We start from the raw sequence: 27,211 nt of genomic DNA, 5'->3' as shown, positions 1-27,211 counted from the left end.
TCAAAAATTTTAATCATTAATCCCTCCTTCCACAAAGAATCATATGCCTTCTCAATATCAAGGAATACACTCACTACTGTTTCCTTGCTTCTAAATGCCCTTTTAATATCCTGATCCAAATCTGATACAGACTCCATTGTAGACCTTCCATTCCTAAAGCCTTTCTGTACATCAACAAGTAGTCCTCTGGTTTCTAAAAAATAAACTAGTCTGTTGGTTACCATCCTCTCCATAATTTTACAGAGCACTGCTGTGAGCGCTATAGGGCGATATGAACTAGGGTCAGATGCCTCTTTGCCTGGTTTTAAAATAGGGACCACGACTGTATGTTTCCATTCCTTTGGTAAATAACCCTCTGCCCACACAGTATTAAACAAAGCTAAGATTTCATCAAGTACAATATCATCCAGATGTTTAAATAACTCATACGACAACCTATCTCTCCCCGGGGTGGTATTTGCCCCAGACATAATTGCATCCTTCAACTCTTTTATGGTAAAAAACAGATTAAAGGTATTATCATTTACTAAACTCCTCTCCAGCTTCCACTGATTAACTGCCATCAGCTCAGTTCTCTTTCTACACCTCTCCACTCCCATGCTCTCTGATCTATGCACTGCTTGAAAACTGTCAACACACATGTCTGCTTTTTCCTTATTGGAGACTGCTACCACCTCACCCTTCTGCCACACTGGTAACAAACTTCTTTTGTATACTCCTGACATTCTACGCACAGCTGACCACAAATGCCTTACTGGAATTTCCGGGCCTAGCGTACCACAAAACCTCCTCCAACTATTCCTCTTTGCATCCTTTATAACTCGTCTTGCTACTGCCCTTAGCCGCTTGTACTCCATTGCATTGACCAAAATTGGATACTTTCTTAATTTTCGATAGGCTATATTCCTATTCCTTACAGCTTCATCACATTCTTTATTCCACCAAGGAACAGACATACGGGACCTAGGTTCCTGCTTCACAGGAATAGTACAACAAGCTGCCTCATGAATCATGAGACTAATGGAAGTATTCCAACTATCTACAGAACCCTCACTATTAACCTCTCCAACTAAACTTTGAGCCTTCTCTTGGAATTTATCCCATTTGGCCTGAAAAAAGTTATATCTAGGGACTTTCTTTTCCACTTCTCTCCTCAAATCCCTACCAAACCTACATAAAATTGGATAATGATCACTACCCAGTGTATATCTATCCATTACATCCCATTCACCAATTCTTGCTAAATTTGATGAAGCAATTGATAAATCTATGTGGCTGCAGGTGTTTCTCACAATATTATACCTAGACGGCCTTCCATCATTTAACAATACCAACTCATACTTGTCTAGAAATTCTTCAACAATAACACCATTTTTATCCCTGTGATCACTACCCCATAAAGGATTATGCGCATTAAAGTCTCCAATCCATATAACAGGACACCTTACCTTCTCCATTATCTCATCAAAATCTGACAATATCAACGGTTGACAGGGGTTATAATAATTTATCACAGTGATAGAATTCTGGCCGCTCCTAACTTCCACAGCCAAAACCTCAAGATTAGAATTAATGTCAACGTTCCTATACTGCAACCCAGTCTTAACAAAAGTTGCACAACCCCCACCTGATCTATCAGACCTATCTAATCGCACACATTCATAACCTGGGATTACAAAATCTAGACAGGGCTTTAACCATGTCTCTTGGATACATATTAGTTCTGGTGCTTCTTTAAATTAATCAACAAATCTCTTTAACTCTTGACCGTTTCCAATCAGACTCCGGGCGTTCCATTGAAGTATATAAAACATTATGGTGTTAATGAGGATCCCCATCATCCACCTCACTGACCAGGGCCGGCGTTAAGCCGATTTGACCGATTGCTCCAAATTGGGCCCCGCGCCTAAGCGGGGCCCCGCACTAATGTTCAGTATTTCGTACGGAAATACGAATTATCTTTGTTAAATAAAGATTTTTTTTAATTCGCCAACCGGATTTTTTTTAAACAAACATGTATAACAACCGCTGCACCGCCATCATACACAAACGATTTGTTAACTAGTGCTGTTAGCACTTCTTAACGGTAAGTACTTAACACCTTGTTATGCAAAGTCATGAATCTGCATCTATCCGCATTCCTCAGTAAATGTTATAGTGTTTTGAACAAGTATTAATGACGCCGTGTTCCTTTGAATAAAATTCACGCGGCGTCATTAATACTTGTTTAAAACACAATTACATTTACTGAGGAATGTAGATCGATGACACGTTGAGAATTTCATTTAACTCACCATCATGAGTGAGGGCCCCGGACCGATGGGATGAAGAGCTGGAAGGACGGTGGTTCTACAGAGTCCAGAGGAAAGTGGGAGAAATGAGATGTGCAGGAAAAAAACAGAAAAGAGGAGACAGTAATCTCAAGAATTAGATTTGGACACACTGGTCTGAACAGTACACTTTTTATAATAGGCAAGCATAATACAGGTAGATGTGAATACTGTGGGCAAGAAGAGACAATAGAGCATGTCATTGTACATTGTGAGAGGTATGAGGAGGAGAGAGAACGGATGAGTGAGCAGTTCAGAAAAGAAAGAATACAATTTGATTTGGTAGATATTTTGCAAGGAAGTTCATATAAGTGCTATCAAATCCTGTTGCATTTTCTTAGGGTAACCAATTTGTTCGGAAGGATATAGGTTATTAGTATATGTAATGGTGTTGTTTGATCCACACTCCATGCCAGTTGGTGGCGGTAATGCACCAAAAAGTTGTTTGCCAACCGCCAAAAAACACCACATAGAAGAAGAAGAAGGGCCCCGGACCGCGAGAAGGGGCTTCTTCCTGGTGTGCAGGTTAGTCATTCACCTACCGACCCACGTTGTGTCCAAAGATCTTATAGCGGATCTTTGGTTGTGTCTCTCTGTCTTTTGCTCACTCCCTCCCTCCCTCTTTTCGCGCTCTCTCTCCCGCTCCCCATATTGTCTCTCTCTAGCTCTCCCACTCCCTCTCTATCACCCTGTCCCCTCAGCATTCCCGGAATCGTTGACGTTTTGCAGTAGACAAAAATGCTGGAGAAACCCTGCGGGTGAAGCATTCGCCTGGCCCGCTGAGTTCCTCCAGCACTCTGTGTTTTTTGTTTGGCTCTGAAGTTGAAGGTGGCTCAGCGGGACGGGCAGCGGCTCTGGGGAGAGGGTTGTGTTTCTGGTCGAGACCCTTCTTCAGACAATCACAAGTACTCTCATCGACGCGAGTTCAGTGCGGTCTGAAGAAGGGTCTTCTCTCCAGAGTCGCTGCGCTGCCTGTCCTGCTGAGTTACTCCAGCTTTATGTCTATCTTCAATTTCAGAGAATTACAATTTCTCACGGGGGGCTTATAACGTCTCTTAAACCCCTCTGGGACCCTCTGAACACGTCTAACCCCCCTCTAGCCCCCCTATTTCCCTCTATTCCCCGCTAAACAATTGTAAACACACCTGAACCCATCTGAAGCCCTCTAAACATCTCTAAACCGTTTAAACCCCTCTAAACTAGGAGGCTGCAAGGTGACTTGGATAGGCTGGGTGAGTGGGCAATGTATGGGAGATGCAGTATAATGTGGATAAATGTGAGGTTATCCACTTTGGTGACAAAAACAGGAAAGTAGACTATTATCTGAATTGTGGCCGATTAGGAAAAGGGGAGATGCAACGAGATGCAACGAAAAATGCTCACGGCAGACCAAACGTGTTAAACAGAAATTGGTCAGATATTGAGCTTTGCACAGTGAGAAATCATGTGAAATAATCACTGAATTTAATTTTAAATGAATGTACCTGCATGTTATACTGTTTAGTTTGGAGATACCACCAGATAGTCTGGTTGATACAACCAGATCAGTTTGGAGATACAACCAGATTAGTTTGGAGATACAACCAGATTAGTTTGGAGATACAACCAGATAGTCCACTGAGTTCGCACCGACCAGCGATTTTTGTTACAGATTTGACAAATTTATTTGGCGGCCAATCAAACGCTGTCTCTAGGGGGGTTGCATCCAATCACCAACCAGCTTGCCTTAAAATTCCCGAAACTACACGAAATATAAACATACATAAATTTTTACTTTTCTAGAGTAGGGGCCCCGCCATCAGTTTTCTAATTGGGCCCCGCAATTCCTAGCACCGGCCCTGTCACTGACATACTCCATACTGCTAGCTCTCGACAACTGTGACCTCTCCATACACTGACTCTCCGTCATGTATTGATGCAACTTTTCTGGCAACTGCTTTACACTGAGGAACCTTTCAGCTGCCCCCACCACTAACCTGATGATATCTGACCGGTTAGCTGCTTTCTTAGCTCCTACCAGCACATCAGAAACAAAAGACAGAAATGACTCCTTATTAAAAATCAACATGTCAGATGGAAAAGCCGACGGCAAGTTTGGCTCAGTGATCTGGCTTCCTAGCACCACTCTAGTCCCAGCGCTCACATCTCCGCGTTCTCTAGCCACCCTTTGAGCTGCCTCTGCATATGACACGTTGTTCTGATCCTTCACTTCCTGCACTCGCTTCGCCTGAACAAAGCGCTCACAACCACGAAACCCTGCTGCATGATCCCCATCACAGTTAGGGCACTTAGGAGCCTCTGCCTTGCAATTTTTGCATTACATGATCTCCACCGCACTTTGCGCACTTTCTATTACCCCGACAAGACCCAGCAACATGTCCAAACCTTTGACAGTTATAACAGCGCAACGGTGGTTTAATGTACTCCCTCACTTGATACGCCATACTCCCAAGAAACACTCTCTGTGGCAGTACTCCATCTTTGAACGTAAGCAGGACCGGCGGGTCCCTGACTCCATTCCTACTCTTAAATCTCACAACATCAGTTACCTGGGCCCCCTTAACATTTTCTAAGATCTCCTTCTCAGACAAGCCATCATACATCCCATAGACCACTCCCTTTATTCCCGGCTGTCTTCCTCTAGGGACCAAACTCTCCACCTTGACCACCAATTTCCCCACACCCCTAGCATCATTAAACTGTTTTCTGTCTTTGCAACAAACTCTTAACATCCCATTATACAGAATCTTAGCCTGAAAATCCCTGCCTATCTGGCTCTCCAAAGCGGTGGTAATTTTTAATGGATTCACTGCTCTAAATCCTGCATCTCCTTGATTTACTCCTTTAACTTTAAACAGCACGACGAATTCTTCAATAATTCTAGTTCTCCTAACTTTACTTCCTTCGTCTCCTGACATTTCGGGTCTTTCGCTCGATGCCTCTCTCTTAGAGCCCCCCCTTTCCTTACCTACAGTCTGCCACCCACCACCCTCAGCCCCACCGCTCTCTGAAGCCATGGGCCTCTAGAATCTCCGAAGTGACTCGAACGACCTCCCGCAGCTAAATCCCCTCAACTAGTCCTAAGTCCTGCAAGTTTTCCAGGTTGAGCAACTTTAACCTCTCTCTGGTGTCGGCCGCCGAGAGCTCGAGCTGTTCTCACTGTCAGCTCCAGCTGTTCTCTCCACTGACTGAGCTGCTCAATGCTATACTTTTTATTATGGGCATCCTGCTTGACCCGCTGAGTTACTCCAGCACTCTGTGAAACGTCACCTATCCATGTTCTCCACAGATGCTGCCCGACCCACTGAGTTACTCGAGCACTCTGTGAAACGTCACCTATCCATGTTCTCCACAGATGCTGCCTGACCCGCTGAGTTACTCCAACACTATGTGAAACGTCACCTATCCCTGTTCTCCACAGATGCTGCCTGACCCGCTGAGTTACTCCAGCACTGTGTGAAGCATCACCTATCCATGTTCTCCACAGATGCTGCCCGACCCGCTGAGTTACTCCAGCATTTTGTCTTTTGAGCAAGAGCATGCAAATATCTTTACAAATCTCTACAACATTCTGTCCAGTCCAAAGCTCAACGAATGACCACTCCACACATCACACACATTCCTTTCACCTGAAAGTCCTTCACAAGAACTCATAATAAACAAGCTTTGATTAGGGTAGTTAACATTAACCAGTTCACACTAGTGGTTAACAACGAGTTCACATTAACTTTCCTCAACCAAGTACAATGTGGATCCACTTTAAATTCCTCGCTGTCTTCTTATTCATAAGAATTAGTCATCAAGTGAAAACCAGTCTTCATAAAGTGAATGCCCCAATTAAAACACAATTGGACAGCTATCCAGAAGACAAATTCATTCTTGCTACTGCCTTCATGAAGTAAACAGAACCACACCCAGAAATCAGTCTGAAGGCACCCGACCCAAAATCCCACCTGTCCATGTTCTCCACAGATGCTGCCTGACCCGCTGAGTTACTCCAGCACTTTGTGCCTTGTTTTGTAAACCTGCACATGCAGTTCCATGATTTTCATCCCAAATCTTCCCTGGTTTCAGGGCTTTTATTAAGTTTGGCATCTGGACAATGGGTGCATTATGGGGAAAGGAAGGGGGTCACAGAGCAATAAAGAACCATTTTGCAGTGAAGAGCACAAGATCTAATTTGTAGACAGCGCTCCCAATGTGCTGTGAATTCACACAACAGGTCGCTCCAATTTGTGGTCAACCCTCCCACCGTGTGGTTTAAGAAAGAATTGCAGATGCTGGAAAAATCGAAGCTGGACAAAAATGCTGGAGTAACTCAGCGGGTGAGGCAGCATCTATGGAGAGAAGGAATAGAAACATAGAAAATAGGTGCAGGAGTAGGCCATTCGGCCCTTCGACCCTGCACCGCCATTCAATATGATCATGGCTGATCATCCAACTCAGTATCCTGTATCTGCCTTCTCTCCATACCCCCTGATCCCTTTAGCCACAAGGGCCACATCTAACTCCCTCTTAAATATAGCAAATGAACTGGCCCCAACTACCTTCTGTGGCAGAGAGTTCCAGAGATTCACCACTCTCTGTGTGAAAAATGTTTTTCTCATCTCGGCCCTAAAAGATTTTACCCTCATCCTTAAGCTGTGACCCCTTGTTCTGGACTTCCCCAACATCGGGAACAATCTTCCTGCATCTAGACTGTCCAACCCCTTAAGAAGATGGGGAGTAAGAGCAGAGCTGTGGGATATAGAGGAGACCATGATAATAGTGCTGGAGAAACTCAGCAGGTCAGGCACCATCTCTGGAGGAAAAGGATGGGTGATATTTTGGGTAAGAACCCTTCTATTCCATCCCAAAATCACTTGTTTCTCCAGAGATGCTGCCTGGCCCACTGAGTTACTCCAGCAATGTATCTATCTTTGGTATAAACCAGCATCTACAGGTCTTTGTTTCTACATTTACATCAGCCAGATTCAATTTCAGTTGTGATAAGGTTAGGGTATCATCACTTTAGTAAAGATACATCCTTTTATTCTGAGACTGTGCCCTCTGGTCCGAGACTCTTCTACTAGTGGAAACATCCTTTTAGTTTGGAGATACAGCACAGAATCAGCACAATTCCAGTTGCACCAGAAAAAATAATCATTAAAATCCCTGGACACTTCAAATGACAACAATTAAAAGGAAAAGTCAGCAGAATTAATCAAAGAAACAAACACAATTCAGGAGAAAGCGATAGTGTTCTCACCGACCTCATGCCCTGGAGATATAGATCCACATCAGACACAAGGGGAGGCTCCCTGTCTCTACGCTGAGCTCTGCTCCCAATGACAGCCCAGGACCACTGGTCCCATCCACAGCCCAGGACCACTGGTCCCATCCACAGCCCAGGACCACTGGTCCCATCCACAGCCCAGGACCACTGGTCCCATCCACAGCCCAGGACCACTGGTCCCATCCACAGCCCAGGACCACTGGTCCCATCCACAGCCCAGGACCACTGTTCCCATCCACAGCCCAGGACCACTGCTCCCATCAACAGACCAGGACCACAGCTCCCATCCACAGCCCAGGACCACAGCTCCCATCCACAGCCCAGGACCACAGCTCCCATCCACAGCCCAGGACCACTGCTCCCATCCACAGCCCAGGACCACTGCTCCCATCCACAGCCCAGGACCACTGGTCCCATCCACAGCCCAGGACCACTGCTCCCATCAACAGCCCAGGACCACAGCTCCCATCCACAGCCCAGGACCACTGCTCCCATCCACAGCCCAGGACCACTGGTCCCATCCACAGCCCATGACCACTGCTCCCATCAACAGCCCAGGAGCACTGCTTCCATCCACAGCCCAGCACAACTGACACCCGCACTAATCAACAATCTATCTATCTCTGCCTTAAATATATCCACTGACTTGAGGCCTCCACCGCCGTCTGTGGCAACGAATCCCACAGATTCACCACCCTCTGGCTAAAGAGATTCCTCCTCATCTCCTTCCTTTAATTCTGAGGCTGTGTCCTCTGGTCCTAGACTCTCCCACTAGTGGAAACATCCTCTCCACATCCACTCTATCCGGGGCCTTTCACTGTTCAATGAGCCCCCCCTCTCAAACTTCTAAACTCCAGCGAGTTCAGGCCCAGTGCCGACAAACGCTCATCGTACGTTAACCCACTCATTCCTGGGATTGTTCTTGTAAACGCTAACTCTTTTGTCTTGCTGATGTTGAGGGATGGATTGTTATCCTGACAATAGGCACAGGAGTACGCCATTCGGCCCTACAGGACAGAAGGTTCTCAATGTCTTTCCCATATTCTATCTCATCTTTGCTGCTCAAGTGGCTGAAATAGTATTCAGACCAGTGGACGGACGTCTGGATCCCATTGGCCTGAGACCTGGCCACTAGTTGTGGGTGGCAAGGTCATGACCCTGAGGGACATTGGTGTCAAGGGTCACGGTGGAGGGAATATTCTGACCAATTCTAACGTCTGAGAAGTGAATAGTGATGATTTGTTAATTCATCGTGGGTGAAGCAGGTGGGCTCACTTCTGACTATACTTTACTGTGGATTTAAACAGGAAAGGTCAACTTTCTTTATTAACAATGAATGAACCAGAGAAAGGAGAATGTTGCTCCTGGAAGATCATAGAGTCACAGCATGGAAACAGGCCAGCATGGAAACAGGCCCTTCCTTCGGCCAAACTTGCCCACACCGACCAACATGTCCCGTATACACTAGTCCCACCCTGACGAACATGCCCCATCTACACTAGTCCCACCCCGACCAACATGCCTCATCTACACTAGTCCCACCTGCCCGCGTTTGGCCCATATCCATCCAAACCTGTCCTATCCAGTGTCTCTTAAACGTTGTGATAGTCCCTGCCTCAACTACCTCCTCCGGTAGCTCTTTCCATACACCCAACTGTGTGGAAAAGTTGCCCGTCAGATTGACATTATTAATGTGAACCATTTGTGCACAACTCTGCTGGTGTGGGTAATAAATGAAATGATAGATAGCAAAAATACACAGTGGCGCAGCGGTAGAGTTGCTGCCTCACAGCGCCAGAGACCCGGGTTCCATCCTGAATACGGGTGCTGTCTGTACGGAGTTTGCATGTTCTCCCCGTGACCTGCGTGGGTTTTCTCCGGGTGCTCCGGTTTCCTTCCGCATTCCAATGACCTGCTGGTTTGTAGGTTAATTGGCTTCTGTAAAATTGTCCCTAATGTGTGTAGGATGGAGCTAGTGTACGGGGTGATCACTGGTCGGCGATGACTCGTTGGGCCGAAGGGCCTGTTTCCGCGCAGTATCTCTAAAATCTAAACAATACCCGGTGACTTGGCCTCCACCGCCCTCTGTGGCAATGAATTCCACAGATTCACCACCCTCTGGCTAAAGAATTTCCTCCTCATCTCCTTTCTAAAGGCATGGGTGGGAAAGGCAGAGAGGGTGAGGGGCCAGACGCGGGCATGTGGGACTAGCTTCAATAGGCATAGCTGTGTGTTTCTGTGCTGTGGGACTGACGGGGCTCAACAGGGTAGTAGTTTGATGCTTCAGCCTGCAGCAACCCAGGAGAACTGTGTTCCAGATGCTTCATTAGTTTGTTGTTCTGCACATCGACCGGGAGGTGATGAAATCTCCCGTTTACACGCAGCCGCCAGAGCAAACAGTGTACATACAGTGATGACAAACACAATAAATGCAATATCCAGTGCAGAACAGTGCAAGATTGTGTTGCAGAAAGCCTGGGGAAGCACGGACGAGAGGGGCCGAAGGGCCTGTCTCCGGGCAAGATGACCACCAACGCTGTCCGTGTGGAGTTTGCATGCGGATGCGGATCGAGGCAGGGGAGACGAGCTCAGCCTTCCAAGCCTCAATCCAAGCTTAGCCTTCCTCCCGCACATCCTAGCCCCGATGGGCCAAGTGCCGCCGCCTTCCTACCCGGACAACAACCGAGGGGAAAAACACAGACAAAACCTCTTCCAACTACCCGAACCCCTCAGGGAATGCCCCTGCCCTGTCTTTGAAATCAAGCCGTCACAATTGTGCACGATCAGCCAGCATTATCCTTTTCTTAATATATAGACGAAAGCTGATCAAGTTCAAGTTGGAATTTATTGTCACATTGTCACCAATAAGGTACAGTGATATTTGAATTACCGTACAGCCATACTGAGTAAAAAGCAACAAGACACACAGCTACATACAATAAAATCTAACATAAACATCCACCACAGCAGAATCCACATTCCTCACTGTGATGGAAGCTAATAAAGTTCAATCATCTTCCCCTTTTGTTCACCCGTGGTCGGGGCTGTTGAACCCTCCGCAGTCGCCGCTCGCTGCCAACACACTACATAAAAGTCCCTTTAAACTTCCATGATCCAAAGACATCCTCATGAAGAAGGTCTATGCTTGGACAGCTATCCAGCCAGAAGATGCGAAAGCATTGCGGGAGTTTGCGATATGTCTTAGAAGTATGAAAGAAATGACTACCCTCTTAGACCACATGCAAGAAATGAATGTTGTTAGCAATATGAACACTCTAAAACTGCCCTATAGCCTTAGAGAAAAGCTAAAGCTGGTCTGTTAGAGGAAAATGAGAATGGAGAGGCCATGCTTCCTGGTCTGGTGACTTCATAGAAAAGGAAGTACGGTTCATGTCAAATTTACGCTATGGGAATATTCAAGATCCTAAGTCTATCTTTAAGCTATCTTAAAGACCCCTATCTGGCTCTCGCTTGAAAGTATCCAGAGAACCGGCCTCCACCGCCCTCTGAGGCAGAGAATTCCACAACTCACTGTGTTAAAAAGTGTTTCCTTGTCTCCGTTCTAAATGGCTTCCCCCTTATTCTTAAACTGTGGCCCCTGGTTCTGGACTCCCCCAACATCAGGACCATGTTTCCTGCCTCTAGCATGTCCAAACCCTTAATAATCCTATATGTTTAAAAAAGATACCCTCTCATCCTTCTAAACTCCAGAGTGTACAAGCCCAGCCACTCAATTCTCTCAGCATATGACTTGCGCCATCCCGGGAATTAAACTTGTGAACCTATGCTGCACTCCCTCAATGGTAAGAATGTCCTTCCTCTAATTTGGAGACCAAAACCGTACACAATACTCCAGGTGTAGTCTCACTCGGGCCCTATACAACTGCAGAAGGACCTCTTTGCTCCGATACTCAACTGCTTGTTATGAAGACCAACATGCCATTCGCTTTCTTCACCGCCTGCTGTACCTGCATGCTTACTTTCAGTCACTGATGAACAAGGGCCCCCAGATTCCGTTGTACTTCCACATTTCCCAACTTGACACCATTTAGATAATAATCTGCCTTCCTGTTTCTACTACCAAAGTGGATAACCTCACATTTATCCACATTAAACTGCATCTGCCATGCATCTGCCCACGCACCTAACCTGTCCAAGTCGCCCCACATTCTCATAGCATCCTCCTCACAGTTCACACTGCCACCCAGGTTTGTGTCATCTGCAAATATGCTAATGTTACTTTTAAATCTCTTCATTGATGTATATTGCAAATAGCTGCGGTCCCAGCACCGAGCCTTGCGGCACCCCACTAGTGACTGCCTGCCTTTCTGAAAGGGACCCGTTAATCCCTACTCTTTGTTTCCTGTCTGCCAACCACTTCTCTATCCATGTCAGCACTCTACCCCCAATACCATGTACCCTAATTTTGCCCACTTATCTCCCATGTGGAACCTTATCAAGTCTGAAAGTCCAGGTACACTACATCCACTGGCTCTCCCTTGTCCATTTTCCTAGTTACATCCTCAAAAAACTCCAGAAGATTAGTCAAACGTGATTTCCCCTTCGTAAATCCATGCTGACTCGGACTGATCCTGTTACTGCTATCCAACTGTGCAGCTATTTCATCTTTTGTAATTGACTCCAGCATCTTCCCCACCACCGATGTCATGCTAACTGGTCTATAATTCCCTGTTTTCTCTCTCCCACCTTTCTTAAAAAGTGCGATAACATTAGCTACCCTCCAATCCACAGGAACTGATCCTGAGTCTATAGAACATTGGAAAATTATCACCAATGCGTCCACGATTTCTAGAGCCACTTCCTTAAGTACCCTGGGTTGCAGACCGTCAGGCCCTGGGGATTTATCAGCCTGCAGTCCCATCAGTCTATCCAACACCATTTCCTGCCTAATGTGGATTTCCTTCATTCCTCCATCCCCCCAGATCCTCTGGCCACTCGTACATCAGGAAGATTGTTTGTGTCCTCCTTAGTGAAGATGGATCCAAAGTACCTGTTCAACTCATCTGCCATTTCCTTGTTCCCCATAATAAATTCACCCTTTTCCGTCTTCAACGGTCCAACTTTGGTCTTAACTAATGTGTTCCTCTTCACATACCTAAAGAAGGAACAGCAGATGCCGGTTTACAAAGAGAGACGCAATCTCCTGGAGTAACTTGCACGTCTGGAGAACATGGACAGGCAACATTCTAGGTCAGGACCCTTCTTCAGACTGCTTGGTGTGGGGGGTGGAGAAAGTTGGAAAGGAGAGGTGGGAGTGGTCGCCTTAGATTCCCTTCCCTCTACAGATGCAGCCTGACCCACTGAGTTCCTCCACCGCTTTAGAGGGAATGGACAGACAATGTTTTGACTCAGGACCCTTCTTCAGACTGAGTGGAGAGGGTGGGGGGAGGAAGCTGGAAAAGAGAGATGGGGGCTGGACAAAGCCTGGCAAGCGATAGGTGGACACAAAATGCTGGAGTAACTCAGCGGGACAGGCAGCATCTCAAGAGAGAAGGAATGGGTGACCTTTCAGGTTGAGACCCTTCTTCAGAAGTGATAGCTGGATATAGGTGAGGGAGACACAAGATACTGCAAATGCTGGAATCTTGCATAAAACACAATTTAGTTAGATGCACAGAATCTCTTGCCCAGAATGGGGGAATCGAGGACCAGAGAACATGGGTTCAAGGTGAAGGGGAAAAGATTTAAAAGGAAACTGAGGGGTAACTTTTTCACACAGAGGGTGGTGGGAGTATGGAACAAACTGTCAGAGGAGGTAGTTGCGGCTGTGGCTGTCCCAAGAAAGACAGTTACGTGGATAGGACAAGTTTGGAGGGATATGGACCAAACACAGGCAGGTGGGACTAGTGTAGCTGGGACATGTTGGTTGGTGTGGGCAAGTTGGGCCGAAGGGCCTGCTTACACACTGTATCGCTCTATGATTAACACAAAGTGCTGAAGTAACTCAGCGGGTCAGGCATCTCTGGAGAACATGTATAGGTGACATTTCAGAGTGCTGGAGTAACTCAGCGGGTCAGGCAACATCTCTGGATACAAGGAATGGGTGACGTTTCGGATCGGTACTGAAGATGGGTCTTGACCCTGAAACATTACCCATACCTTCCAGCATTTTGTGTCTACCTAAACAGCACTTATCCACATGGTGGTGTGCCAGCAGGCTGGAGGAGTGGGCAAAGGCCTTGCCGCAGAGTGGGCAGGTGAAGGGGCGCTGGCCGGTGTGGACTCGCCGGTGCTCCAGCAGGTGGTCAAGCCGGGTGAAGCCCGTGCCACATTCAGCGCACATAAAGGGTCTCTCTCCGGTGTGTAACCGCTGGTGCTCCTGCAGCCCCCGTGATCTCTTATCACAGTGGGAGCAGCTGCTCGCCGGCGTGGGTCCTCCGGTGCTGCCGCAACCCCCGCGAGCTGTCAAACTCCTCACCGCAGTACGGGCAGTCGTAGGGCTGGCCACTGGTGTGCACGCTCTGGTGAGACAGGGTGCGGGAAGCCATGGCAAAGCGCTCTCCACACACCGGGCTGGGGACGGGACGGTCGCCGGCGTGCACCCGCTGGTGGGACAGCAGCTTGGAGGAGCGAGTGAAGCCCTTGCCACACTGGACGCAGGTAAAGGGGCGCTCGCGGGTGTGGGTGCGCTGGTGCTCCAGCAGGCTGCTGGACTGAGTGAAGCCCTTGCCACACTGGGCGCAGGTGTAGGGGCGCTCGCCGGTGTGGGTGCGCTGGTGGTACAGCAGGCTGTCGGAGCGGCTGAAGCCCTTGCCGCAGTCGCTGCAGGTGTAGGGCCGTTCCCCGGTGTGGGTGCGCTGGTGGGACAGCAGGTGACTGGACTTACTGAAGCCCTTGCCGCACTGGGCGCAGGTGTATGGGCGCTTGCCGGTGTGGGTGCGCTGGTGGTACAGCAGGCTGTCGGAGCGGCTGAAGTCCTTGCCGCAGTCGCTGCAGGTATAGGGCCGTTCCCCGGTGTGGGTGCGCTGGTGGGACAGCAGGTTGGTGGACTGGGTGAAGCCCTTACCGCACTGGGTGCAGGTGTAGGGACGCTCGCCGGTGTGGGTGTGTTGATGCCCCAGCAGGTTTCTGAAGCGGGTGAAGCCCTTGCCGCATTCGCTGCAGGTATAGGGCCGCTCCCCAGGGTGCAGGCGCCTGTGCACCTTCAGGTCCGGCGACGACTTGAAGCCTTTTCCGCAGTCAGAGCAGGTGAAGGGCAGCTCACTGCTGTGCACCCGCCGGTGCTCCTGCAGCCCATACAACCGGGTAAAGCTCTTGCCGGAGGTGGAGCAGCCATAGGGCTTCTCGCCCGTGTGCATCCGCCGGTGCACCTGCAGCCCATACAACCGGGTAAAGCTCTTGCCGCAGGTGGAGCAGCCATAGGGCTTCTCGCCCGTGTGCACTTTTCGGTGTCTCTTCAGGTTATTCGCCATCTTGAAGCTCTTGCCGCAGTCGGAGCAGGTGAAGGGCCTCTCGCCGGAGTGCACACTCTTGTGCCGCTGCAGGTTTTCATAGCGGGAGAAGCTCTTGCCACACTCTGAGCAGTCGAAGGGGCGTTCTCCTGTGTGCACCCGCTGGTGGATCTCCAGCAGACTCGGGCTCCGCCAGGCCTTGCCACACACGTCGCACTCATAAAGCTTCTCCTGGTTGTGCCCCGTCATGTGGTTCTCCATCGAAGCTCAGCCGCACACCGAGCAGATGGGTGGGGGGGGGCTCACCGGCACCCTGGCCGCCTTCAATGGCCGCTCGCGTCCCTGTCTCTCTGTCCACAGCAACGGCTCCTAAACACTGCAGGAGGGGAACACAGATGGTCAACAAGCTGGCAAACAGGACATTACTAGCACATATTGGGTGCGTTTATGGTGGAGGAAACTTATATAATTATGCGCGGCACAGTGACGCAGCGGTACAGTTGCTGCCTCACCGCCAGAGACCCGGGTACGATCCTGACTATGGGTGCTGTCTGTGCGGAGTTTGCACGTTCTCCCCTTGACCTGCGTGGGGTTTTACTCTGGGCGCTCCGGTTTCCTCCAACATTTCAAAGACGTTCAGGGTTGTAGATTACTCGGCCTCCGAAAAATTGTTAAATTGATCCTAATGTGCGTAAGATAGTGCTAGTGTACGGGGTGATCGCTGGTCGGCGCGGACTAAACCAAAGAAGGGTCTCGACCCAAAATGTCACCCATTCATTCTCTCCACAGATGCTGCCTGACCCGCTGAGTTACTCCAGCACTTTGTATCTATCTTCTCCACAGATGCTGCCTGACCCGCTGAGTTACTCCAGCACTCTCTCTCTGTCTGTCTCTCTGTTTCTCTCTCTCTGTCTCTCCCTCTCTCTCTCTGTCTCTTGTCTCTCTCTCGGTAACTGTCTCTCTTTCTCCCTCTCTCTATCTCACCACGGCTGCCAACTCTCATGCTTTGAGCGTGAGAATCACGCATTTGAACAAACTCTGACGCCCTCACGTGGATCAGAAATTTCTCACGCTCTGTGGTGAGAAATTCTGTGATCAACGAAAATTTCAAAACTCGGATAAACTGCATGGTCCGCGGGTGTTGGAGAGCCGGGGCTAAGGGAGGGATGGGAGCAGAACCAGCGGCGGGAATAGATGCGGGGATCCGGGACTGGCGAGTCGCTCGCTGCAGCTCCGGCCATGGAGCAGTACAAGAGTCCCGGGCCGTCGGAGACGTCGCACAGCTGCCATGAGAGTGTCTTTCCCGAAGGGACAGACTCTCAAAGGGAGGTGGAGAGAGAGAGGGGAAGGAAACAGGGAGACAGTGGGGAGAGAGAGGGGTGAGAGGAGGGAGAGGGTAGAGACAGAGGGGGTGTGAATGCAGAGAGAGAAAAGGGAGAGGGGGGAGAGAGAGGGGAGAGAGGGGTGAGAGTGAGGTGGGAGAGGGGGGGAAGAGGGGTGAGAGGGAAGAAAGAGGGAAGAGAGAGAAGTGGTGGAGAGGGTGAGAGAATGGGGGAAGAGAGAGAGAGGGGGAGAGAGAGGGGGAGAGACAGAGGGGGGGGAGACAGAGGGGGGAGACAGAGGGGGGGGGAGACAGAGGGGGGGAGACAGAGGGGGGGGGAGACAGAGGGGGGGGAGACAGAGGGGGGGGAGACGGAGGGGGGGAGACAGAGGGGGGGAGAAGAGGGGGGGAGACAGAGGGGGGGAGGATCAGAGGGGGGGGACAGAGGGGGGGAGACAGAGGGGGGGGAGACAGAGGGGGGGGAGACAGAGGGGGGAGACAGAGGGGTGGGAGGACAGAGGGGTGGGAGACAGAGGGGTGGGAGACAGAGGGGGGGAGACAGAGGGGGGGGGCAGAGGGGAGGAGACAGAGGGGGGAGACAGAGGGGGGGGGAGAGAGAGGGGGGGAGACAGAGGGGGGGAGGCAGAGGGGGGGAGACAGAGGGGGGGAGACAGAGGGGGAGACAGAGGGGGGGAGACAGAGGGGGAGACAGAGGGGGGGAGGCAGAGGGGGGAGACAGAGGGGGGGAGACAGACGGGGGGGAGACAGAGGGGGGGAGAAACAGAGGGGGAGAAATAGAGGGGGAGAAACAGAGGGGGAGAAACAGAGGGGGAGAGAGAGGCAGGGCTGACAACCATGCATTGAGCGTGAGAATCACGCTTTTCGCCAAATTCTCTCTCGCTCTGTTGTGAGAAATTCTGTGATCAATGAAAATTTCAAAACACATATCAACTGCATGGCCCGCAGGTGTTGGAAGCAGAAGCAGCGACGGGGACAGATGCTGACGGGGAGCGGGGCTGGCGAGTGTTTGCCGGTCTGGCGAGTCGCTCACTGCAGCTCCGGCCATGGAGCAGCCTCAGTGCATGGCGTTGGAAGCGTTGCGCCGCTGCCGTGAGAGTCTCTGTGCCAAACACTGACTGGAAGGCGTTTGCAGCCCAGGCCACCCTTGACTCCCACACGGACATTGATTCCTACACATCCTCTGTTCTGGACTTTATAAACTCCACCATCAATAGTGTCACCTCCCTCAAACGGGTGACCATATTCCCGAATCAGAAGCCATGGATGAACAGCGAGGTCAGGCTACTGCTGAAAGCACGGGACACCGCTTTCAGGTCAGGTGATGCTCGAGCCTACAGTTCATCCAGGGCTAACCTGAAGAGGGGCATCAAGAAGGCCAAGCACTGCCATAAACTCAGGATTGAGGAGCACTTCAACAACAACTCCGACCCCCGACGCATGTGGCATGGCATCCAGGCCATCACGGACTATAGACCCACCAACACCACCCCCACATCCAGCAACGCCTCCTTCCTTGAGGAGCTTAATCACTTCTATGGCCGCTTTGACAGGGACAATCTAGAGATAGCCATCAAGGTTGTGCTCCCTGCTGATCACCCACCCCTCACACTCACTCCCTACGACGTGTACGTGGAACTGAGTAGGACTAATGCACGTAAGGCTGCTGGCCCTGACGGCATCCCCGGGCGCATCCTCAGGGCCTGTGCTGCGCAGCTGACAGACGTCTGGACTGACATCTTCAACCTGTCACTTGCCCAAGCAGTTGTCCTCACGTGCCTTAAAACCACCTCCATCGTGCCGGTGCCAAAACACTGCACTGCGGCGAGCCTCAACGACTTCCGCCCAGTTGCACTTACTCCCATCATCACCAAGTGCTTCGAGAGGCTGGTCCTGGCACATCTCAAAGGCTGCCTACCCCCCACACTGGATCCCTATCAATTTGCCTATCGCAAGAACAGGAGTACGGAGGATGCCATCTCCACGGCACTTCACTCCGCCCTCTCCCACCTCGACAACAGAGACACTTACGTAAGAATGCTGTTCATCGATTACAGCTCAGCATTCAACACCATTATACCCTCTAAACTGATCACCAAACTCGGTGACCTGGGCATCGACCCCTCCCTCTGCAACTGGATACTGGACTTTCTAACCAACAGACCCCAGTCTGTTAGGTTAGACAAGCACACCTCTTCAATCCTCACCCTGAGCCCCCTCCTCTACTCCCTCTTCACCTATGACTGCACACCTGTACATGGTACTAACACCATCATCAAGTATGCAGATGATACAACAGTGATTGACCTCATCAGCAACAACGATGAGTCGGCCTATAGGGAGGAGGTCCAGCTCCTAGCCGCATGGTGAACTGACAACAGCCTGGCCATTAACTCCAAGAAGACCAAGGAGCTCATTGTAGACTTCAGGAAGTCTAGGGGCGGCACGCGCACCCCCATCCACATTAACGGGACGGAGGTGGAACGTGTTTCCAGCTTCAGGCTCCTGGGGTCAACATCTCCGATGACCTCTCTTGGACCCACAATACCTCAACACTGGTCAAGCAGGCTCACCAGCGTCTCTTCTTCCTGAGGAGACTGAAGAAGGTCCATCTGTCTCCTCAGATTCTGGTGAACTTCTACTGCTGCACCATCGAGAGCATCCTTACCAACTGTATCACAGTATGGTATGGCAACTGCTCTGTCTCCGACCGGAAAGCACTGCAGAGGGCGGTGAAAATTGCCCAACGCATCACCGGTTCCTCGCTCCCCTCCATTAAGTCTGTCCAAAGCAAGCGTTGTCTGTGAAGGGCGCTCAGCATCGCCAAGGACTGCTCTCACCCCAACCATGGACTGTTTACCCTCCTACCATCCAGGAGGCGTTACATGTCTCTCCGTTGCCGGACCAGCAGGTCCAGGAACAGCTTCTTCCCTGCGGCTGTCACTCTACTCAACAATGTACCTCGGTGACTGCCCGGACACTCCTCCCACAGGAAAAACAGTATGACTGTATACATGTAAATAGATATATTATTGAAATCATATTCTATGTCGCTCTTCCAGGGAGATGCAAACTGCATTTTGTTGTCTCTGTATTGTACACTGACAATGACAATTAAAGTTGAATCTGAATCTGAATCTGAATCTGAAATTCGCCCAGGTGACCGGCATGGATCAGGCTGTGGCTCGGTGCATCCTGGAGGACAACCAGTAGCAGCTGGAAGTAAGTACCAAGCACTGGGTGAAACGGTGGAAGATAGTGGACTTCAAATGGGGGTGGTTGGAGAAAGCATCCTGCTTGCCTGCTAGATTTTCACTTACTGTAACTGCAGGAAAAATGTTCCCGATGTTGGGGGAGTTCAGAACCAGCGGTCACAGTTTAAGAATAAAGGGGGGGGGGGCAGTTATGACTGAGACGATGACAAACCCTCTTCACACAGAGAGTTGTGGATCTGTGGAATTCTCTGCCACAGAAGGCAGTGGAGGCCAATTCACTGGATGTTTTCAAGGGAGAGTTACATTTAGTTCTCGGGCTAACAAAATCAAGGGACATGGGGGGGCAAAACAGGAAATTTTAGATGAATAATCATGATCATATTGAATGGCAGTGCTGGCTCGAAGGGCCGATCGCCTATTCCTGCATTTATTTTCTATGTTTCTATGCTTGAGTATATGGCGATAAAACTCGGATCACTTCTTCTTCTTCTTTCGTGTGGCGTGCACAGCCTACAGTTGTTGGACAACTTGTTGTATTTGATCTTCCGTTTGTGCACGTCAAGTTGATTGCATTAGTCGAAACAGGGCGGACTACGTGAAGATTGCAATCTTCCACCCCAATCACTTGATTTTGAAGCATTCATGCATGGTGGAGGTATAATGTAGTCATAGAGTGATACAGTGTGAAAACAGGCCCTTCGGCGCAACTTGCCCACACCCGCCAACATGTCCCAGCTACGCTACCTGCTTTTGGTCCATACCTCCAAACCTGTCCAATCCATGTATCAGTCTAACTTTTTCTTAAATGTTGGGATGGTCCCTGCCTCAACAACTTCCTCTGGCAGCTTGTTCCATACACCCATCACCCTTTGTGTGGATAAAGTTACCCCTTAAAAAGTTAACTCTTAAAAATACTTCATACAAAAAAACATTGAAATCATACTTCTACAATGCACTAAAACATGTTTTTAATACATCAAATGTCAAAAAGTCCCTACCATGGGAGGGGGGACACCCTTCTTCCACACCCTCTCCCCACTCGGTTGCTCCACTCCCTCACCGGGTACCCCCAAGGCCAGTGATCAGTGATCGCTCAGCCTCCCCCCTTTCAAAAACACTCGACGGAGAACACTGCCAGATGTGAGCGGGGAACTGAGGCCAGTTGTCCGTGATGTCTGGATCCCAATGCTCAGCACTTCATGTTTCGGAGTTGGCTGATGTTATTGATTTGTAATGAGCCTGATTTGTAATTAGTTGACAAAACCTTAATTTATTAATCCGGAATATCCAGGGGGATGGGATAAGTGTAATATTAAATGACATGAAATGTGTCAGGCTGTCTGTCACAACATACAGCCGATAATCCATTATTTCCTTCAGTTAAATATTGGGAAGGTAGCACTATTGTCATTTGCCACTCAATTATTATGTTTGTTTACCTCACTGACTATTTCTAACCCCCCCCCCCCCTCCCCAATTCCTTTGACAGGTTGAATAGAAATGTCCCCAAACTCGTTGTTTTATTAATTGAACACGGAGATGAACATCCTCAAGGAGTGTAATCAGATGGAAACTGATTCAGATGCGATGTTTAAGAACTTGTTCAAAGAAGGGGCATATTTTAAAGTAGTGACAGAGATTCTTGCAGGGGAATATGTGAGGAGATTATTATTTGTCTTTAGTTTTAGCTTGAACCAGGACATCTGAAGATTCAAAGTTTGATATAGTAATTGTGCTGATACTGACCCCAACCAACCACATAATGAATATCATACATTCAGGAGGTTTTACTTTTATGATGCCATTTAAACTTCACTTGGATTTCAATCACTTCAATGTAAAAGTAATTGGGAATGGGGAGCATTGGAACAAAAATTTGCCCTCGGTACATATTAACTGTAATGTAATAATGTATGCATGTTGGTAGGTTGCAATCAAAACAAAGATCTTTTTACCATTGTTGTGTTATGAATACCACAGAACATATTATGTACTCTCAAGATCACATTTAATAGAATAATATAGCTTAAATATATAGTTAATGGACTTTGCATTTCGGAAAAGTCCCCGCTGAGAGGAAGACAGCAAAATACTGAAAATATTGGGGGTGAAAATAACTTCAGAACAGCTTGTTACGAAAATGAAAGAAATGGTAACAGAATACTTATACAGCTGAGTGAGCATAATTTTATGGATGAGAAATTGTGTTCAACCAATTGATGAATTATTTGACAAAGTAACTCGTATGTTAGATAACAAGGAAGCCAATGAATGTAGCAAATTTTGTTATCCATAATTTGATCTGTGAAATGCCCAACATAAAGGATTACTGCATTAGATAAGCACCTGGGGAGTTGAACGTAACAGGTTAAGTCCACGTGGTCAGATATGGGGCTTTATGTGTGGGCCAGATATATTGTCAGTGCAAAGGGGCTTGGAGCAAGGCCAAGTTTGCATCCAGAGTTAAGGTCTGGAATAGTACAAGGTGTGCAGTCAAAGCTGGGACCAGGGGTGTGTTCAGCACTGGGAACCTAAGCAGGTAAGCAGCTATGATCAGGATAGAATAGGGGGCCAGGTGTAAGGCTGGACTCAGGGACATGAATGAGAGAAGGTATGCAACTGGAGTCAGGGCCAGGAGTAGTACCAGGTGTGCAGTGAGACCCAGGTTGGTCAACATGGGCCAAGTGTTTGATTACAACCTGATTTCCATACATGAATACACTAAGATCATTCATGTGCTGCACGTGTTGATCAGAGCCTGGGCTTTACTGTGGAATGTAATAGGAATGTAATTTACTCTAACTTATTCATAGCTGATCCAATTTAAAGCATATATCTTGCATTCAAGTGGCAGTTAAAAGACTTGCTACAGTATGCCCCATATTGCACAATTTCAAGCTGAAAAATGCAAACGTTCCGTCCTCCCACACCTTCCACATACCCCCCCCCCCCCCCCCCTCCGGTCGCAACGCTCCCTCGGGCTTAGTCCCTCGCAATTTCTCACTCCCAACTCTCACCCAATGTTGGCCGTCCCTGAGAGAGAGAGAGCAGAGACGAGACGAGACAGACAGACAGACAACAGAAGACAGAGACAGAGACAGAGACAGAGACAGAGACAGAGACAGAGACAGAGACAGAGACAGAGACAGAGACAGAGACAGAGACAGAGACAGAGACAGATACAGAGACAGTGACAGACAGACGGACAGTGCAGAGATCCTCCCATTCTGGAACCAAGGTGGAAGTAATTTGAAAACAAATGGAGTTAGTTGTCCATCCGGAATGGGCAGCCGTACTGAAGCTGTGCTGAGAATAAGGCTGACATTGCAAATATATGGGTCCAGCCTCCCTTATTTCCCTTTGGCTACGGATCTTTCACTCAGATTTAGAAGGTGTGTTTTGATAAGAAAATGTATAATTACACTAAAGTGCCTGTCCCACTTTCACGACCTAATTCACGACCTTTTTTACTCGTGGACATTTTTCATCATGATAGACAAAACGCCCCGACCTACTTGATGCCACGAGTACCTATGAGCATCGCCGCCTCCTACCTCATGACGACCAATGCTGCGAGTATGAGTCAAGGGCAAACTCGGCAGAGGTAGTGAATTAGGTCGTGAAAGTGGGTCACGCCCTTAACTTTTTTCTTTGTTCTTTGAGTGGAGCCCAAGAAGCACTGAACAACATGTGTGCTCTTTGTAATCTCGCCACTCTCGTCTCCCTATCCCAGGGCACTTAAGGAAGTGGATCTAGAAATTGTGGATGCATTGGTGATAATTTTCCAATGTTCTATAGACTCAGGATCAGTTCCTGTGCATTGGATGGTCGCCAATGTTATTCCACTCTTTAAGAAAGGCGGGAGAGAGAAAACAGAGAATTATAGGCCAGTTAGCCTGCTGGGGAAGATGCTGGAGTCAATTATAAAAGATGAAATAGCCGCATATTTGGATAGCAGCAACAGGATCGGTCCGAGTCAGCATGGATTTACGAAGGGGAAATCATGCTTAACTAATATTTTGGAATTTTTTGAAGATGTAACTAGAAAAATGGACAAGGGAGAGCCAGTGGATGTAGTGTACCTGGACTTTCAGAAATCATTTGATAATGTCCCACAAAGGAGAATAGTGGGCAAAATTAGGGCACGTGGTATTGGGGGTGGAGTGCTGACATGGATTGAAAATTGGTTGGCAGACAGGAAACAGAGAGTGGGGATTAACGGGTCCCTTTCAGAATGGCAGGCAGTGACTAGTGGGGTACCGCAAGGCTCAGTGCTGGGACCACAGCTATTTACAATATACATTAATGATTTGGATGAAGGGATTCGAAGTAACATTAGCAAATTTGCAGATGACACAAAGCTGGGTGGCAATGTGAACTGTGAGGAGGATGCTGTGAGAATGAAGGGTGACTTGGACAGGTTGGGGGAGTGGGCAGATGCATGGCAGATGAAGTTTAATGCGGATAAATGTGAGGTTATCTACCTTGGTAGCAAAAAAGGGAAGGCAGTTTACTATCTATATGGCGTCAAGTTGGGAAAAGGGGAAGTACAGTGGGATCTGGGGGTCCTTGTTCATCAGTCGATGAAAGTAAGCATGCAGGTACAGCAGGCAGTGAAGAAAGCGAATGGCATGGTAGCCTTTATAACAAGAGTCGTCGAGTATAGGAGCAAAGAGGTCCGTCTGCAGTTTAGGCTGTGGGCCGAGCATCAAAAATGTGTCTAGAAATAGGATTTCGTGACCCAAGTCACCAAACTACATGACATTTTCACATATTGTGTAAAACAATCTATATAAATCACCCCTGAAACTCGATATGAAGAAGACTTGCACATTTTTATTAAATTAGAGAAAAACCGGAAAAATGTCGGGAATTTTTTAGTCCAATCAAAGCACATTTAACATTGAGTTGTCTGCCAGTTGGCCAATCACGCGCTTTGTTTCAGGCTAGCACACAAAATGGCTGAGGGGGCTTCACAGATGCCTGTTTTACTGGAGATTCCGATGTGTTGTTCTGTGGAATAAATGTCGTGGAAACTTGCAACAGGTTAATTGTATTTAGTGGGAAAAGCATTAAAAAGGCTGAAGAAAGTGCTGCGAAGTTGATTAAAGTGCAAGAAAGCCTTCAAAGTCCCTGCTGATGTGCTGGAACACAAAGAAGGCCCCCATGAATCAACTAACTGAAAGGTAAGACTAAAGTCTGAATTTATGAAAATCTATCTGTATGGACTTTAATTAATTTAATTGCACCATTTATAATGTGAATAAATTCATTCATTTATTATTCATTCCTTATTCATTCATTCACTCACTCACTTACTCATTTACTCATTCATTCATTCATTCATTCATTCATTCATTCATTCATTCATTCATTCATTCACTCATTCATTCATTCAGTCATTCATTCATTCATTCATTCATTCATTCATGAAATTGAGGGCCTAAACTATAACATAGTCAATTAAACATTGTCACTAATGCCAGCTTGTTGTAGAGTAATAAGTCTTCAACAAATAATCTCGGAGCTGCCTGCGAAACCTTATCGGGAAAAAGTGCTCCGATCGCGGGACATAGGTACTCGCGGTAAAGTAAAGTGAATTAATTAAAGTCCATACAGATAGATTTTCATAAATTCAGACTTTCCTCTTACCTTTCAGTTAGTTGATTCATGGGGGCCTTTTTTGTGTTCCAGCACATCAGCAGGGACTTTGAAGGCTTTCTTCCACTTTAATCCACTTCGCAGCACTTTCTTCAGCCTTTTTTATGCTTTTCCCACTAAATACAATTAACCTGCTGCAAGTTTCCACAACATTTATTCCACAGAACAACACATCGGAATCTCCAGTAAAACAGGCATCTGTGAAGCCCCCTCAGCCATGTTGTGTGCTAGCCTGAAACAAAGCGCGTAATTGGCCAACTGGCAGACAACTCAATGTTAAATGTGCTTTGATTGGATTAAAAGATTCCCGACGTTTTTCCGGTTTTTCTCTAATTTAATAAAAATGTGCAAGTCTTCTTCATATCGAGTTTCAGGGGTGATTCATATAGATTTTTTTACACAATATGTGAAAATTTCATGTAGTTTGGTGACTTAGGTCACAAAACTGCAGAATAAAGCTCCTCGGCCCACAGCCTAGTTGTACAGAGCCCTAGTGAGACCACACCTGGAGTATTGTGTGCAGTTTTGTTCCCCTAATTTGAGGAAGGACATTCTTGCTATTGTGGGAGTGCAGCTTAGGTTTACAAGGTTAATTCCCGGGATGGCAGGACTGTCATATGCTGAGAGAATGGAGCAGCTGGGCTTGTACACTCTGGAGTTTAGAAGGATGAGAGGGTTTCTCATTGAAACATATAAGATTGTTAACGGTTTGGACACGCTGGAGGCAGGAAACATGTTCCCGATGTCGGGGGAGTCCAGAACCAGGGGCCACAGTTTAAGAATAAAGGGGTAAGGCATTGAGAACAGAGATGAGGAAACACTTTTTTACACAGAGAGTTGTGATGTATTCTCTGCCTCAGAGGGTGGTGGCGGCAGGTTCTCTGGATGCTTTCAAGAGAGAGCTAGATAGGGCTCTTAAAGATAGCGGAGTCAGGGGATATGGGGTGAAGGCAGGAACAGGGTACTGATTGTGGATGATCAGCCATGATCACATTGAATGGCGGTGCTGGCTCGAAGGGCCGAATGGCCTCCTCCTGCACCTATTGTTTATTGTCTGACGATTTGATTAAAGATTGCTTTGGGTTTACCTTTAACAATTTTGATGTTCTCTTCTTAGGAAATCTGACAACACGGGCCTCCTCCCTCCAACCCCCCCCCCCCACCCAGACATTACTCCTCCACCCCCCCCCCCCACACCGACACTACTCCTCCACCTCCCCCCCCCCGACATTACTCCTCCACCCCCCCCGACATTACTCCTCCACCCCCCCCCCACCCCGACATTACTCCTCCACCCCCTCCCACCTCGACATTACTCCTCCACCTCCCCCCCCCTCGACATTACTCCTCCACCTCCCCCAGACATTACTCCTCCCCCCCACCCCATTACTCCTCCACCCCCCCGACATTACTCCTCCACCCCCTCCCACCTCGACATTACTCCTCCACCACCCCCCACCTCGACATTACTCCTCCACCCCCCCGACATTACTCCTCCCTCCACCCCCCGGCCGGGCCGCCCACCCATCAGCCCCTAGATCAGGCCCGGCCCGGCAACATCCCCGAGCTCTCCGCCAACCCCAGTCACTGTGAGCGTCTCCCGGTGCGAGGCGGCGGCCTGGACCCGCCCGCCCGGGTACTCACGGCTCAGCCCGTCCGCCCGTTGCCCCGGAGACAGAGACAGAGACCGCGGGTGAAGCGTAGACTCTCCGCTCGCCCCGCCCCGCCTGGAGGACCATCTGTCATCCGCTCGCCCCGCCCCGCCTGGAGGACCATCTGTCATCCACTCGCCCCGCCCCGCTGGAGGACCATCTGTCATCCGCTCGCCCCGCTGGAGGACCGGCCCGAGCCGAGCGCGCACCCGGAATCAAAGCTCTTATAGCGGAGCAAGATGGGTAACTCTCACGCAAACATGTTGTCCGCTCACGGGCGGATTCATGGTGATTATAGCGGCCATTTTAGCAACCAGTCCCCGCCTT

At 48.7% G+C, this 27,211-nt stretch overlaps 1 protein-coding gene across 1 annotated transcript; it reads right to left on the bottom strand.

Annotated features, from left to right (window-relative positions):
* Window positions 1–2,296: 2,296 nt before the first annotated feature.
* Window positions 2,297–26,940, bottom strand: LOC116969932 (zinc finger protein 239-like). Its single transcript, XM_033016692.1, has 5 exons — window positions 26,877–26,940; window positions 14,937–15,393; window positions 14,549–14,852; window positions 4,230–4,343; window positions 2,297–2,349 (listed from the first exon to the last, which is right to left on the bottom strand). The coding sequence occupies exons 2-5, from the start codon at window positions 15,276–15,278 to the stop codon at window positions 2,297–2,299; spliced, it is 813 nt and encodes a 270-aa protein (XP_032872583.1). The 5' UTR covers window positions 15,279–15,393; window positions 26,877–26,940.
* Between the last annotated feature and the right edge of the window lie 271 nt (window positions 26,941–27,211).

The sequence above is a fragment of the Amblyraja radiata genome, unplaced genomic scaffold (assembly GCF_010909765.2).
Source record: "Amblyraja radiata isolate CabotCenter1 unplaced genomic scaffold, sAmbRad1.1.pri scaffold_418_ctg1, whole genome shotgun sequence".
Lineage (NCBI taxonomy): Eukaryota > Metazoa > Chordata > Chondrichthyes > Rajiformes > Rajidae > Amblyraja > Amblyraja radiata.
The sequence above is the reverse complement of the archived record's forward strand: the minus strand, read 5'-3'. Positions and strand labels throughout refer to the sequence as shown.